General features: G+C 39.8%; 2 protein-coding genes across 6 annotated transcripts; both read left to right on the top strand.

Moving 5' to 3' along the window:
• The first annotated feature begins 443 nt into the window (after positions 1 to 443).
• Positions 444 to 9,445, top strand: nim1k (NIM1 serine/threonine protein kinase). 4 transcript variants are annotated; one of them, XM_025005056.2, is made up of 8 exons: positions 444 to 584; positions 670 to 726; positions 4,747 to 4,908; positions 5,627 to 5,972; positions 6,139 to 6,251; positions 7,403 to 7,524; positions 7,608 to 7,754; positions 7,974 to 9,445. In XM_025005056.2, exons 4-8 carry the CDS (start codon positions 5,686 to 5,688, stop codon positions 8,730 to 8,732), a joined length of 1,428 nt encoding a protein of 475 aa, XP_024860824.1. In that variant the 5' UTR covers positions 444 to 584; positions 670 to 726; positions 4,747 to 4,908; positions 5,627 to 5,685; the 3' UTR covers positions 8,733 to 9,445. The 4 variants fall into 4 exon arrangements, with proteins under 4 accessions (XP_024860824.1, XP_017267622.1, XP_017267625.1 ...); XM_017412133.3 differs by lacking the exon at positions 670 to 726; XM_017412136.3 differs by lacking the exons at positions 670 to 726; positions 4,747 to 4,908.
• A 592-nt stretch (positions 9,446 to 10,037) lies between these two features.
• Positions 10,038 to 15,507, top strand: creb3l3l (cAMP responsive element binding protein 3-like 3 like). Of its 2 annotated transcripts, XM_017412091.3 has the most exons (10): positions 10,038 to 10,174; positions 11,473 to 11,613; positions 11,844 to 12,234; positions 12,352 to 12,461; positions 12,597 to 12,689; positions 13,064 to 13,170; positions 13,283 to 13,351; positions 13,449 to 13,533; positions 13,631 to 13,724; positions 13,846 to 14,237. In XM_017412091.3, the coding sequence occupies exons 2-10, from the start codon at positions 11,473 to 11,475 to the stop codon at positions 14,235 to 14,237; spliced, it is 1,482 nt and encodes a 493-aa protein (XP_017267580.1). In that variant the 5' UTR covers positions 10,038 to 10,174. The 2 variants fall into 2 exon arrangements, with proteins under 2 accessions (XP_017267580.1, XP_037833823.1); XM_037977895.1 differs by lacking the exon at positions 10,038 to 10,174 and having other exon boundaries at positions 13,846 to 15,507.
• Positions 15,508 to 16,596: the final 1,089 nt, after the last annotated feature.

The raw sequence follows: 16,596 nt of genomic DNA on the forward strand, positions 1-16,596 counted from the left end.
TAAAACAGAACTGAATTTGTCTAAATCTGTCCATAATTTTGATCAGAATTACCACATCTTACCCTGAAGATGCTCTGTGTTTTGCTGAATGTGTTCATGTTAAAATCCATGTTAGGATTAATGGAACTCCATCTATAAGTATGCGATAAAACAGCAACCCTTTCGTGTCAGCCTGTTATAAAGTTGTAATGAGTTAGCGACGCGCCTGCTCCCCTGACCCCGGGGTGAACCCCCTGCTGCACAGAGGGGACCACAGCTTCCATTACCTGCTACGTCCCGACGCTTCTTCGCAGCGTTGGACAGCTCCTGTGGTTACACAGCTGAATGGATCCTAATCCTGTCTCCTCATTGGCTGCCTGACGCGCAGCAACCTCCTCGCGCCGCTTTTGATTGGTTGACTCGCCTGCTCGTCAAAACAAGAAGAAAAAGGAAAAAGAGTTCTGTAGCTTGACAACGGTCTGAGCCGGGGAGCAACTGCAGCAGCAAAGAGCCCAATGTCACCGAGCATCAGAGGGGGATGGATTTGGCAGCGAGGTCGGTAAACACAGTCGCTACAACCCCACGAAGACAACGGCCTCACCCAAGTAAGACTTAATTCTAACATTTAGGCTAAGATAGAGGCTGTTTTTGTGCTGTTTTAAGGTCATGATAGAAACGGTTTTCTCACAGAGAATGGCCTGCTGCTGCGGGGCGATGTTTACTGTTCCTATGATCGGACACGGACAGGTTAAGCACTTAACAGACTCACTTCAGGATTTACTTTAGCTAAAAATAGCTTCAGTTAAAAAAACAAAACGGGATAAGCCTTAAACATATCCTAACATATACATATAGGAATGTATAAATGCATTAGTTGGAGACTTGCTGTTTAGCTAATCTCACACCGTGGAAGAGCTCATACTATAAACTAATTAAACATAAAATCAACCTCGTTTTTGTTCATTTTTATTATATTTTAGTGCTGTTAGGCAGTAGAACCACCTAGAGTACCGATCACCTGGCGGTTACACACACACCTGAACCAGGTACGCTGTAACTATGGAAACCAAAAACTTATTTTCCTGTTTTGACCAGGAAACCTGGCTTTAGCACCTGTTGCTCTTTAGGACTTTTATTTGTTTTATATGTGACACATCAAATCTTTTATTATTATAATTATTAATAAATAAATAAATAATAATAAACTCACTAAAGAGATATGTACCACACAGCTTACACATGAATTTAGTCCTTTTTGTAAAACAGCAGCAACAAACTTGGACCATAAATGTATATAAAGAAATTGTAAATAAACAAACACTTTAAAACTTTCAGTTAATTACATACACCACGGTGTTTGTTTAATTCTGCAATTTGTGTTTCCTGATGGCGCAAAGAAAGAGGTGATTTAAATAAACCCGAAGTCAGGTTTGAATGGAAGTCATGATTTACTGGACTAAATCATAAATCAAAACAAACAGAAGAGGTGAACAATTAAAAGCATCGCCTTTTATGTGCAAAGATAAAATAAGTAAAAATAGAAAAAAAACTGTAATTGTTCTACTAGATTAAAAGCTGCTGAATATTTTTCCATACATTTTAGAGCAAAAAATAATCCTTCTGGGTGGCCTTTTTATGTCCACCTGCAGGAAATCTGTTCCTAATTTTATTCTTTTGATGATCAATCAGTCACACTGCATGAAACATTGTGCTTCATGTGATTTTTCTTTGATGCAATCTCTTTGATGTGTTGATAAAAAAACAGCTCACAATGTCCTTTAAAGCAAGGAAGAAATAGATTTAGACTGAAACCATTAAACACGCTTTATGGTATCTGCAGCATTGTCATGGTTTTGTGCTTCCAATGTACAGTGTCTTAGTTTGTTAAAGCCTCACAGAAATGCTGTATAGTAGCTCTCTGTGCTGCTGTACTTGTACACAGTGTGTTTTGTATTGCCAGCCATATGAAAAACTATTATTAGTGTTTTTTAATATAAACAGTTACGCTGCAGAAAAGGACCAAGGGGTAATCTCTTAATAGTTATAAAGATATTTTCCAAAAGTGCACTTTCGCTTAACCATCAAGTTTTAGAAACTTTCAGTTTGTAGATGTTGCTCGTTTTTTTAGTGACAGCACAAAAACAGTATAACCTCTCCCCTCTCCCCTGCTCACATTTGTAGAAAACCATATGCAAATGAAGCAGTTTTTGTCAGTTCCCGGTGCTTTTAGTATACAGACATTGTGGACCATGTCCATTTGTATGTCAAGGGGGGGAGGGATTTAGACGTCAGTATCTTTTTTTTTTCCTCTTGAAAACGTGAAATATTTGCCCCGTAGATTCCAGGGAGGCCCGTCTCTCTATTCATTGTTGTGGCCCTTTCAGAGTGGAGCGTTTTATTCTCCTCAGCTGTGCATCACGATTAACACACTGGGGAGCTTTGTGCGGCGAGAGCTGTATTTACATGAGTCTGCTTGTGCGTGTGTCGAACTGAGGAAAGGGTTTGTGAATCTCTGTGCAATGGGGGGAAAGAAAAGGAGGATTGACGGAACAGATAAAATAAAGATACAGGGAAAGTAAGAGTTATATGAGAACAAACTTGCCTACATACATGCAGCTGCTGGTGCTTCGCTCGCTCCTTGTCTTTCGTAAACACACTACGTTGCATTCTTGTGAACGCAACGAGAGGAAAGTACAAATAATTGACCCACAGTTGCTGTGGATGGGCTCTTGAGTTGTTCAGTTGTCGGAAGGCGTGAAGAGGCTGCTGATGCCAGCGGTGCAATCAGCAGCAGAGCACCAAGCAGGCTCTGCGTCTCGTCTTTGGGGGCCCTTACACAAGGGACGGACTGTGCAGGGAGCAACCAGTTCAATTTGTTATCCAGTGGAAAGAAAGGAAAAAAAAAACTGTTTCAGTAGACATACTCATAAAAAGGCTAATCTAGTTGCTCTCTCCGGAATGATTCTCACTTTAAAACAATTATCAATCGGTTCTGTTGGAACTGCTTTATAGCTTTTCCTCCCTGTTAAAGCAGTGTCGGGTACATGTTATATTATTCTGTGGTAATATGACATTTTAAGAGTACATTTAGACTGAAAAAACACATTTCCCCGAAATGGACTGTGCCAAGAACTGTTAGTTTCCTCCGACTAATGATATGCAACATTTATCTCATCCTTTAGTCTTGTAATTTACACACATAAAAGGCAGCACACACTGCTTTGTGCTGGAAAATGGAGATTTCTCCTCTCCTAGCTGGTCCTTTTAGGCCACATGAGATCAATGCGTGGATATTCATGGTGTGCTGGCAGGAAGGTGTTTGAAGGCTGGAAGACTGAAGGCCCCACAAAAGAGAATTGCTTTGATTTCCAAGCATGGCGTCGAGATGGATGAATTCATCTTGATATAAATAAGAGGAATCTTTAGCTACTGTAACCAGCTTTGTTCCGGATTTTTAAGTAGATTGCGTAATAAGAGAGTTCTCTTAGATAAAACCATTAAAACTGAAAGTATTCTCTGCTGGATGTTTTCACGCAAACATGTTTTCTCTTGTCAACTTTAACATCTGTAATTGTTGTATTATTTTACGACTTCATGGTTAGACTTTCCAAACTGAGCTTGATCGCCTCAAAAACAAAAAGGATCTGTGTTCTCATTGTGTTTGTTTGCATCTTATGTCAAAAAGGTGAAGCAACTACACTGATTTAATATGGTCTGTTAGTGTTCCTGTTGGCAAAAAGACTAAAAGATGTATCAGCAAGAAGATTCAGTGGAATCCGGTGCAATACGTTTAACTGTCCTTACCTGGAAAAGTTCATTACAATCAAACCAAATGCATAGTGAATTTTGTTTCATTTTGATTTCAACTCTGTTCCTCAGCACGTGTTGATGACAAATATTAAAGAATCATAATCATCCAGCTGTCATTGGATGATTCATGTTTCATTCATTTAAAAAGAGAAATCCATCACATTTCTGTGAAATTTAGATCTGTTTGCAATTCTGAGAACCTGAAATCTTAAAACACGTAGCTCAAATATAGTAAATATAGTAAATAGATGTAAATAATTTATTTAAACTTTTATCATTGAACCCTCCCGTGGCCTTTTCTTCTTTTCTTCGTCTCTCTCTCTCTCATTTAAAGGCTTCAGGAGGGTTAAATGCAGTTATTTTGCATAATCATGATTCATTTTCACTGCTGATTCTTCTTTTTTCCTTTTTTTCTCTCATGGGACGTTGTTAGAGCTCTGCTCCCGGAGCAGCACACACTTATCACCTACATACGCTCTTATACAACCGCTAACATCACAGCAACACACAGACACACAGGAGGAACTGGCAGCAATCCCTCATACGCTGCATTTGAAATAATAACTCTTAGTCGTGCAGGTGTTTCGAATGTAAGCATCTTCTTTGCGCTATAAACACATCGTAGGTTTGTTTTCTCTGGTTTCCATAGCAACGTCCAGCTGAATCAGTCTATGAGCGTTAAAATAATGAAGATTTACAAAGTTTATCACCAGACACTGAAGTGCATATTGACTGGGCAAACTTTTTAAGTTGTGCAGACAAACTCCAATATGTTTTGCAGAAGTAAACCTGTGGGACATGCAAAATTACAAAATTCATTTAGTAGAAAACAAGAAAAAACATAAATACAGTAACATATTAAAGGTGTTGAAAATTTAAAACAAAATATCATAAATGGCTATATAAGTATAGAAAATATATTTTTTAATTTTTGCGTTTTTTTGTGAATCTTTGCAGGTTGCCCTGCCAGTCACCCCATGGCTGCCTCTCCTCACTATCATCTGTTCGGCCTCCTCCTTCTAACCTCCCGCATCCCTCTCCTCTTCCCTCCTCCTCACCCTGCGGCCTATTAATACCCCGCGGAGTCAAAAGAGTCCGTTAGAGCTCGCACCAACGACGGTGAGCATTAATAAGATAAGGCACGGTCCTTTGGACCTCTACGCCCGTCGTCTTTTAATTCTGCAGCTCACAGCAAGGAAAGGTGGGAATTCGAAAAATGCAAGGGGTGGAAATTCAAAAAATGCAACAACAAAAACAATGCAACAAGTGGAAAATGAAAAAAAAACAACAATACAACAACGCGACGACTTCAAGCCTCTGATGACAAACTGATCCGAAGGCTCAGTTATGGCCAGCCTCAGCTGGAGCACACAGGGGAAAATATTGGAGAAAGTATCTGCGTGACCCTTAGATGTGGATAGGTGTTGAAATATTCACTCCATTTGCAGGATAAGTTATTTTTAATGTACTCATTTATCTAAACAGCAGTGGTGTTTGGGTAAGGACGACTATAAAAGGATTTTAACTTGTAAATAGCTCACATATCTGAAGGTAAGTCCGGGTTTTTGTGTCATGATATCATTTGGTGTCAAATTTTACACGGAATCTTTGGTTTAACATAGTCATTTAGTTTAGTATTTTTTCGATGGCTGTGGTATTGCTTATGTTTTTATCAAGCAATGTTTGAATCTTATTTTTGTTACCAGTTTGTGTGCGGTAATGTTATAGTTGTTGTGCACATGCTTTAGATAAGTCTGTTATTAATGTGGTTAAGATTTGTACTGTTCCAAATGTAATATAAAAGGTGAAAAAATGATTGCTTTTTCTTTTCACCCAGTTCTGCATCGGTTCCTGCTATGACCTAAGAGCAACTCCACCCAGAGCGTCCCTTGAAGGATGACTGCTGTCTGCCCTTCTGAGAGCAACCCAGATGGGACTGAAGCCCGGGCTGGGACAGCTGGAGCCACGGGCAACAGCTCGGTGTCAGGGGCGGACTCCAGGGGGGCTAACAGAGACTCCGTCGGAAGTACTGCTGTTGGCACGGTCGCGGTTGCTGGTGCCCAAAGATTTAGTCGCTGGAGCCGCCAAGACAGCTCAGACATCAACACAGACGATGAAGGGGCCACTGTCCGCCGCCTCACTCCGCTGGAAAGGCTCAACCTGGACATGTGCCAGGATGAAAGGTAGAGTTTAAAATACTATTTTAAAGGTGTACGTTTTTTTCCATAATATTGTATTAAGAAATTATTCTGTGCTTGCATTTTAATCTCTCTCTCTCTGAGGTGGTTTTATATAATATATCATATAAAATATTAATGTCACAGCTACTGTTTTGTAATCTGGTCACAGGGTGGTCCGTGAGCTGACAGTGGGTCGAAGAATTGCCTTCTACAAGATCCGTGGGGAGATTGGATGTGGAAATTTCTCCCATGTCAAGCTAGGGATCCATGCTCTCACCAAAGGTAAAACCAGCCCTGCTATCGATGCCATGTGCCTGCACATTATATTTTCTGAAAACATCGGCAAAATACCACGGTGTTACAACTTGGCATGATTTAAAACTGTAATAGTTATTCCTGAAAGGAATTAAATGGACTTGTGTTAGATTTAGGTAACAAGTTGCTGATAAAGAGTTTCCATTAATGGGCTGAGACACATTGTTTTATAGCAATTCAATAACAAAGTGATGTGTGCCTGGCTGGGGGGTGGGGGGGTGGGGGGGCTGATTCAGCCACAAAGAGGCAGACTGTCTGATGCTCTTGACGAGAAGGATTGATTAGAGATCTCCAGTTTCCTTAGAGACGGATAAAATTGCTGCATGCCTCATCAAAGGCTGCAGATGAAGGCAGAAATTAGTGTGCAGCTCTGTTATTTCTTGTACACTCTATGCTTAGGGGGTTACTTATTTAGCTATTTGTGGCTTCTTCATAATATGAGTTTGTTTTATGTGCAAGCAAACAGTATCACATTGTCAAAAACTATATGAGCTGCAGCACATTTTGAATGCTCCTATTGACAGCTATGCTGCAGCTGAAACAGAGCCTAATGCCAGCCTTAATAATGCATACTCAAGCACAATTAGATATCTCAACACCATTTTGCTGCTTAAGAACTTTTTTGTATTCAGTCACCTGAGAACTGTTTTGTTCACGTCCATAAATGATTTAAAGGCATACAGTTAAGATCTCGGTTGGTCAAGTGTAATTTTCATTGGGTGTTTAGATCTTTTTAAAATTAAATTAGCATTCGCTTGGCTGTTATATTGAGTCCTCACCACGTCTTAGCAAATCCGCATAGAGTTAGAGACCTATTGTATGAAAAGTGCGATACTCAAAAATGTGGAACTTCACCCCCCTGCAAGAATATAATCAAGAAAAGTGGTTTCTGAGGGCAGCTATTCCTCCATCTGTGCTTCAGGGACAATTCTGTTAGTTAATTGGTTTTAATCTCCCATTTTTTGTCATTTAAATCAAAACCTAATTTAATAAATATCTTCCTTTGAAAATCTGTTTTTTTTGTATTGTAAAGTAGTGAATTTAAAATGAAAAGACCCTTGAAGGGTTTGGTCTTCTGTCACATCTCTGGTCATAAATCTCTCCTTTGGTATCACCAGACAAAGTGGCCATTAAGATCTTAGACAAAACCAAGCTGGATCAGAAGACTCAGAGGCTGCTTTCCAGAGAGATCTCAAGCATGGAAAAACTACACCACCCCAACATCATACGCCTCTATGAGGTTTCCTTCATTTTGATTCTGTGCTCACAAAAACGAGGCGAAGTCCGGTCTTCTTCATTCTGACGTGTCATTGTCCTGTTTAGGTGGTGGAGACTTTGTCCCAGTTACATTTAGTGATGGAGTATGCAAGTGGAGGGGAGCTCTACACAAAGATTACTACAGAAGGAAAACTTTCTGACACTGAGAGCAAGATCGTCTTTGCTCAGATCCTATCTGCGGTCAAACACATGGTCAGTGCATATCGGTTTAAAGTGGAGAAGTAGAATTGAGTAGAATTGCTTAAGAAATTCTATCATGAAAACATCTTGTTTTGGAATTATTTAAAATGCAATCACAACACTGCTATCAGGCTTGAATGTGACAATTTGTACTGTAACAGGAGTATAAAATGAGACATCAATCTCCCCAAAGCTGGTATAAAACAAATATTTTCTTTTGATCTCTCACAGCATGAAAACAACATCATCCATCGCGACTTGAAGGCAGAAAATGTCTTCTACACCAGTAACACCTGTGTCAAAGTGGGGGACTTTGGATTTAGCACGATGAGCCGTCGTGATGAGACACTCAACACGTTCTGCGGCTCTCCGCCTTATGCCGCACCAGAACTCTTTCGGGACGAGCATTACGTTGGTGTTTTCGTCGACATCTGGGCCCTGGGGGTGATGCTGTTCTTCATGGTGACATGCACCATGCCATTCAGGGCAGACACTGTGGCCAAACTGAAGCGATGCATCATGGAGGGGGCCTACATACTGCCCACTTGGGTGCCAGAGGCGTGCCAGAGGCTCATCAGAGGGATCCTCCAGCCCGTACCATCTGATCGCTACACAGTGGAGCAGATGATGGGCTGTGAGTGGCTGCTCCCTGTGGAATTCCCATGTGCCATGGAGCCCTTTAAACTAGACCCTTTCTATCTAGCTGAGAGTGATCCATCTGAACTGCTGAAGGAGGAGCTGGAGGTAAAGGCAGCCCTAGAAACACTAGGAATCACTTCAGAGCACATCCTGAACAACCAGGGGAAAGACTGCAGGAGCTCCATCACTGGAGTCTATCGAATCCTGCTGCATCGGGTTCAGAAGAGACGAGCGGTGGAGCACACGCCTGCTGTCACGCAGAAAGTTGGACCAACTACAACAAATAAAAAGGAACGACTAAAAGTGTACAGAAGTCTACGGCACACATCTAAACTCTGTGTGATTCTGTGACAAAAAGGTTGGCCCCACTCTGGAAGTCAATGACTTTATAGTCTGGGATGAAACTGCATGGATTCCATTAAAATGCTTTTCATTCCAGTAGTATAAATAAAGTACTGGCTCTTCAACCTCATTCAGCTTCTGAAACTTGAGATTTCTAACTTTAGTATCTCTTTTCTTGTAATGAAATGTAGTCTCTGTGAGAATGCTGCTGTAAATCAATCATTATTGTCTGTTTTTTATAACAGAATTTTGAAAAATAGTGAAGTATAATTTATTAAAGTTTATGTATTAATTAGATGACATAGTTTGCATTATATAGCCCAGATATTTTTAGCTCATATCTGTTTTATGCTCTGTGCAGAATTAACAGAACCTAAAAAACAGTGTAGCAGAAATAAGCTAAAACATGTTAGAAACTAGCAGCATGATGAGTTGAAAAACTGGTGAAAAATAGACACTAAACATTAAATGTTTGGTCTTTAATTTTTAATTGCACCTTTCTCCAATGCCTTAGTTTTTCTATTGTAATATGAAATCAAATATGCTGGTTTCATTGATGTTTTTGATCATACAAATGCAGATTTTACATCTTACGAGATGTATCTCTGTGAGATGGTATGACTGTTGACTTTATTGTTTTTTTCATTTTGGCTTGAAAAAGCTAGGAAATGAAATTAAGTTCTGAACTGCTGAGATACCAGCTACCAAAATTATAGTTTCAAGTGGCAATATATATATATATATATATATATATATATATATATATATTTATTTATTTTTTTTTTCAGGTTTGGCTAAAACAATTTCCCAAAGGATTTCAGTTGTTCATGCCATGTCAATACTAATGTGCAGCCTGAAATAAATTTAAACGTGAAACTCAAGCAGTCTTTGCTCATTAATTAATTAAGGTCTATAATAGTTTTATTCATGCATACTTTGTAATCGCATTCATAGCTGTTGATCACTTCTTCTCAATATAAATACATTAAATTTAAATTGTTTTCACTGCCATTTAAAAAAATAAAAAATTACTTCAAAACATGATAATGTAACGCAGACAGAATAATCCTACTTTGCTATAAATTTGTTCAAACTAACCAAGTATTAATTGCATAAATGTTTTTATTGTTTTTTTATGACGATAAATACTTAAATAATGTTTTTGTACACTTAACTTCGGATTGTTTTCATGTGAGCCCAGAAATTAGGTCAACGGCGAAACGTGACATAGTTCCGCATTTTACTACATTTCCCAGAAACACCCAGGGAGGCCACGTACTGACTTCATTTCCGCCTTTGCGTGATGACGCGTTTTTTGCCTCGTTGGAAGGTGGTTTCGGGAGGAAGTGCTCGAACTGCAGACGTTCTCAAAAGAAAATTGCCGAGTTGAGAAAGCCAGAGACACCTGGACGCACTCATTTGAGCTGGATATTGTCTTCTGTCACCAAACGGTGAGAACACCCACATGTTGAGCTAACTATTTCAGAATATTTACTACCGCTTTTTAATACTACGAGGGACCACGCCCTCAAAAGATACGGTTGTGGGATTATTTGTCAGAAGCAGAGACGTCGATGTTAGTCTGAGACGTTTCCTGCTTTTGCTTTTTGCTAGCATTAATACAACCTTTGCAGTTGCATTTTTCGACAGTATTTCCATGAAGCCCTCTGTTTGTGCCTTCTTTAGGAGGTCGTTTTGTTTAACTGTGTAACGTTGTATTGACATGATTGTTCTTTGTAATAAACCAGTAAAAAAAAAAAAAAACACCCAGCATTTATTATACAAAATACACCTAGCGTTCATTCTGCATTTCATTTGTATTTTATTTACATTGTTTTCAATTCATTTCGTTTAATTCCTCTCACGACCCAATGGTTATACGTGTTATTTGTTTTGATATTTGATATTATGAAGATCCCATGACAGGGAGGGTTGATGGGGGCGGGGCTCATTAGAGGATGAGGTCATAACGAAATCTTACTGATGATGCAATACAGGATGCTCTATAGATGAGCTATCAGCCACTTCAGGGGAGGGATAATCATTGTTTTGATAGTACCATTAAAAAAAAAAAAAGAAAGAAAAACAATTTGCAACTGACAGGATATAAAATCATCCTGGATGCTCCTGCAGCAGCCACGTGGAGACATCTTCAGGCATGAGGAAGCCCTTTGTCTCTCCAATGGTGGCTGTAAAGCAGTGTGATACCAGGAGGGGGGAAGCCTATGCCCTAATGTGATAATCTACATATATATGTGTATATTTAAGTTTGAATATATATATATATATATATATATATATATATACACTTTTGTGCCATGTCCAAGTTGTGGATAAATGACAAAGGGGGTTTGTTTAGAAACGCTGGACCAATCACATCACTACAGCACAAACAACTGGATCATGGCTGAATAAAATTAACAGTTACTATTTCTATTTTAATTTGTTATTAGTGTCAATCGTATCACCATCTTAAAAAAAAATAAATAAATACAAATCATGCCTGTAGGGGACCAGGTGGTACAAACTACAAACATTTCTAATAAATAAAAACTTAACGATCAAATGATGAACTGTTGTTCAAAAACATATGAAGTGAATATGAAACAAGAACCAGAATTAGTTCAACAAAAATGTTGTTTTAATTGTGCGGTGCAAGTATGTTGTTATATAAACCAAGACGCTGTTGTAATCAAACATCTAACTTTATCTGTGTGTGTGTGGCCTGTTTGCTGTTGTTTTGTCTCAGATGTCCATCACTGAGGACCTTCCAGACATGGATGGAGCAGATCTGTTAGGGCTGCTGTTCCACGATGGAGAGCACGGATCCACTGAGCCATTTTTTCCTGATGGGAACGGTCTGATTGAATCCTGGCTGTCTGAGCAGGATGTAAGTCATAACTCACCAAGACTGCTGAATGATTCCGCTTAGACTGATGCCAAAGATGATTTTGAACCATTGTTTTTTATCTAAAAAAGAACTAAAATTGATTTTTACTTTTGTAATAACCTCTATTTTTAATAGTTTAAAAATAGTAATATAATATAAATAGTATTTTAGTGTAGCAGTCTGAACAGGAGAGTTTTTCAGACCTAAACTTTTTTTTCTTTTTGTCTCAGATGCTGACAGGTATGGACACTGAAGATTTTCTGTCCAGCTTGTTAGATGTAGAGGACAACATGGAGGCCTTCTGTCCCTCTCACTCCCCCTCGGGGAGCGACAGCGGCATTTCTGACGACAGCAGCACGGGCGCTGGGAACAACAACGTTCTGGGAGGCCTGAGTCCTCATGGCAGTGAAAGTGATGTGCCCAGCCCGTCCTATTCTCATCCTAGCCCGGAGCATTCAGATCCTGCTCCGACCTCCGCAGAGCCTCAGGCGGAGAGCCTCGAGGCCCTAACTGTCCATGCGGATCACAGTTACTCCCTGCTGCAGAGCGGAGCCAGGGACATGGACGTGCTGGAGAGCGTGCGGGCCGAGAAGCCAGATATGGATGTCTTCATTGATTTGGGTATGTGTTGTTAAACTCTTAAGTATGTGACATTTAGGACAACATACTGTATGAGGTAACCTAGAAGATCAGAAAGTCTGATTATGTTTGTCTCAAATGAGCAATTTGATGTGACAGATGACCTGGTGAGTGAAGCGATGGAGGAGGACATCACCAGCGAGCTGCCCTGCACTTTGGCCATAGAAAACTCTGCACAGGATTCCACAGAGCTGGACCAGGAAGACCAGGTCAGTCTTTTTGGCTAACATAACAAAATAAACTGAAGCTAAAATGATTATATTTTACATTACTGGGCCATCAGATTATGGCCGATGCATCATGTGAAAGGTTTCAATGTTTTGTCTTGTTTTTCCTTTTTGCAGTTCCAGTTTAAAGAAATCGTTCTCACTGAGGAGGAGAAACGGCTTTTGGCAAAAGAAGGTGTTACCATTCCTACACACATGCCTCTGACAAAGGTAATTTGGATTTATTTTTTCTCTATTTACCTCAACTGTTAGCGTCCTAATCAGTAATGCGGAGCAGCATTCAGACCTACAGCGACACAATTGTAGCTCCAGAAAATTGTAATAATAAATACAAATACAATATTACAATGTATGTATTCACAATCCATTCTTTCAGTTCAGTTCTGTAAGGCTGTCTTACTGCTTGTGAACATGTTCATCTTTTTGTATTTTGTTTCTAAAATAGTTCTTTTTTTAATTTCTTTCTCTTTCTTTATTTTGGGGGTTCCATTTTCCTTCCACACAGCTGTTCAAGGTTGTTTTATGCACGTCTTCATCTGTAATGTCAACACTGTGGTGAAAGCCTAGTTTACTTTGTGCAACAGGCCGAGGAGAGGACTCTGAAGAGGGTCAGGAGGAAGATCCGCAACAAGCAGTCTGCTCAGGAGAGCCGCAAGAAGAAGAAAGTGTACGTCGATGGACTGGAAAACAGGTGGGGATTGAGTTTTCATGTCTGTGTAGTTTTAGCAGCAATCTAAGTTATTCATAGGTTTTGGTTGTGTTTGCATAGAGAAACTAATTATTGAATATTTTGTTTATAACAGGGTTGCCATTTGCACTGCACACAACCTGGAACTTCAGAAGAAAGTCCAGATGCTTCAGAAACAGAACATGTAAGAAGTCTTGTGCATCCCTTCTTTTTTATACAATAACTCGTGGATATGAAGGCAAGCTTTTGGGGATCTAAACGCGTCCACTTTGTTCTTAAAGATCATTGATCGAGCAACTGAAGAAACTTCAAGCCATGGTGAAGATGTCAACTATGAAGGCCAGCACAACCAGCACTTGCATTATGGTAAACTTGTTGGTTATCTTAGCTTATTTGTTTCCATTTTTTGGTCTCAAGACAGAATGTTGACCTTTTTGTTGCTCTCTTTTGGTTTGCTTTCTAGGTGTTCCTGCTTTCTTTCTGTCTCATCATCTTCCCGTCAGTTAATCCATTTGGTGGGAACACCAAACAGAATGAACTCTACACATCTTCACCTGGTAAGTTGGGTCAAAACAGAACAAATATTAATTTATGCTCAGAGCAGTTTTATTGCATCTATTGCAATTATTTTCCAGTAAAGCAGCTAATGTTTGCAAACCATTTCTCTCACCATTGCAGTCCATTCCCGGAACCTGCGCTCGCTGCCCCAAGAAAGCTCGGATGTTGCACTTCAGCTCAAGTCTGAAGACGAGCAGCTGGTCTTAGTTTCCCAGGCAGTGGAAAACCCTAAAGCCATTTTTGCAGGAGGCCAGAATAATCACACCCCCGACTACCAGAAGGTGGAACAACCCGACTCCGAGACAGGCATCAACAGCAACTCCTCTGCAGACTTCCCTGGTCCGGCTCAGGCAGCTGAGATGAAGCCAGGGGCCCCTGGCAGTGTAGGGCCCTTACAGGAAGGCTCCATGGATGCTGTAGTGGCATACGAGGTCCCACGATCCAAAGAAAACTGGATAGACCGAAGCCCCCCGTCTGTTATTTTACAGCAGCACCGCTCTGATGAGATGTAGTCAGGGTGTTATCAAAAACATGACCAGCAGAGGGAGCCATATTTCTAATTGTACAAGAGGGAAACTTAAACTTAGGAAAAAAAAAGGGTGAAGGTTGAAAAAACATCATCAATCCTGATTCGGGATCTATCAGTTTTCCATTGCTTTCCCCTCCAACAACCTTCTGGCGTACTGCAGTTACTTTATTTGCACTTTCATATTTTATTGCTCCAGAGAGCGAAAGAACTGGTATGAGATTGACATGTTTCTGCAGCGTAAACTACTGTCTGAACAAAAGAGTTCAGTATAGTTATGATATATCTCTGGTCTGCTGCAGGCCGCATGCTACTGAAGGTTCTCAGCTTCCTTTTCAATGTGGTGAAGACAACCAAAATGAAGAAGTTAACTTGGTTTTTGCCAACTCTGGAACGTTTACTTGACTGGAAACGTTCCAGATAAGTACGACTTGATGCTATTATTATTTGAACGTGAGATTTTGAGGAGAGATTTATTTGAGTTTCGCCTCTAACACTTGTTGACACACTCCCAAAAGTCTCAATTTGCATAGGTCTGCTAAATTATTAAAAAAAAAGACCTATGCAGTACTATTTTACATTAACCTAGCCTCCATTGTATTGTAGAAAATAGGCTGCTTGATTCTTATGAAGCTTGAACAAAGTGGTCGTTCAGCCACTGTATGTAACACTTAAGCCATTGCAGGACATTTGGCCATTTAGAAGACTTGTGAAGTTTTAGTATTTCCCTTGTAACATCCATGCTTCTTTTAATTTGCGGAATGCTTTGTTTTTATGCTGTGCGGTCAGTACAGAAATACACACAGAACCCTCGACTTTAATGTTGCCAATTAAGCCCAGTCTGCAGTTTCCTCTCCCTTTTTTTTTATAAATGTCTCGAATACCTTATAAACCACGTGTTAGGAATAAGGGAGTTAATATATTTGCTCGGTAAACTGTTTGCAGTAAAGTATGCTAAAAAAAAAAAGAAAGAAATGTAATGATCTGTTTTGTCAGTGAAGCATTCTATCATTTTTGTGTATTTCTTTTCTTGCTGTCGGTAATTAATGGAATCTAAATGGCATTGAAACAATTTTGTAATAATTCCAAGACTGTGGGATTTTAAATGTTAATCAAGTCAAAACAAATGCACTGACATTTGACTTAGTCCAAGAATCATATGTAAATACACTGATTGTTACTTTTCTTTTGTACATATAAACTTTATGTATAAGACATGTCTGGACATCTATAATAATAAACTTTTTTATGAATAAGAGTGAGTTTGGATCTGTCTTTTGATAAAGGAATAACTGTGTTTATGTTTTTATTTGCCATGCTTATTACTGATCTTCATTGAGGAGGCTGATGATAACAGTTCAGCTCTATCTGCGTTGGAAAGTTATAAAAATGCTTCTTCCCGTTTACTCGTGCAGGAGCATTTTCTGTCACTGTCAAAAACACCATGAAAGCCAACTTTCTCTTTCTTAGTGTTCAAGTATTTTGTTTTGTTTTTTTCTTGCTCAAACGAGTTTCTGTTTTAAATTTCGGCTGTAATCCACTGGGCTTTTCACAGTCAGTGTGGGGTTTCCCCAAACCTCTCTGACTTGTTTATCAGGCCTGTATATTAAATAAGGCAATTATATAAAAATCTGCATCTCTACTTGCAGACTATTGGAAGTAAGTGTGTTAATCAGTGGTTAAAGGCAAGCATTGTGTGTGGAAGTTTTTATTTATTTTTTTTAAATTGAACTTGTTTTTGAGTGTGTGAGGGATTGAAAGGGGGGCGGCTAGATTGTTCACATTTCACCTCGGTGACTGGAGAGAAAACAGAGTTATTTGTCTGCCCTTACTGATGGGGGGGAAACCACCGGATAGAGGCCGGTAGGTGAATAAAAACAAGTGTGAGAGGTTGGACTCATGAGTCATGAGCTCAGACGACATGTTCAGACTTGACGCGCTGTAGGTGAAAGTTCACGCCCTAGGTGGCCGGCAGAGGGCGCCGTCAGCCCGTCTTTTATCAGGACTCAACGCAGAGGCGCCTCTTGTTCTGCGGCCCCTAGTGTGGCGCAGGTGGAAAGTCGTCCCGTTATAACGTGGGCACGCTTATTTGCGTTTTAATTAATGTCACGGTGGTTCTTTTCTTGACTCATTTAGAAAAAGAAGAAGAAGAAAAAAACAACATTTAATGGAGGAGAAAGCACCTGCTGTTCAACCCTTAGTACGACATTTAGGGGATGGAATCTTCCAGATGAAGTTTGGTTGAATTACTCACACGCACTTTTAATGTATGTTTATTTTGCAACAGAAACAATTGTCAGGTTGAGACAGGACCAGCCGTACCCCCCCCCCCCCCCCCCCCCCCC

Source organism: Kryptolebias marmoratus, linkage group LG1 (genome assembly GCF_001649575.2).
Source record: "Kryptolebias marmoratus isolate JLee-2015 linkage group LG1, ASM164957v2, whole genome shotgun sequence".
Lineage (NCBI taxonomy): Eukaryota > Metazoa > Chordata > Actinopteri > Cyprinodontiformes > Rivulidae > Kryptolebias > Kryptolebias marmoratus.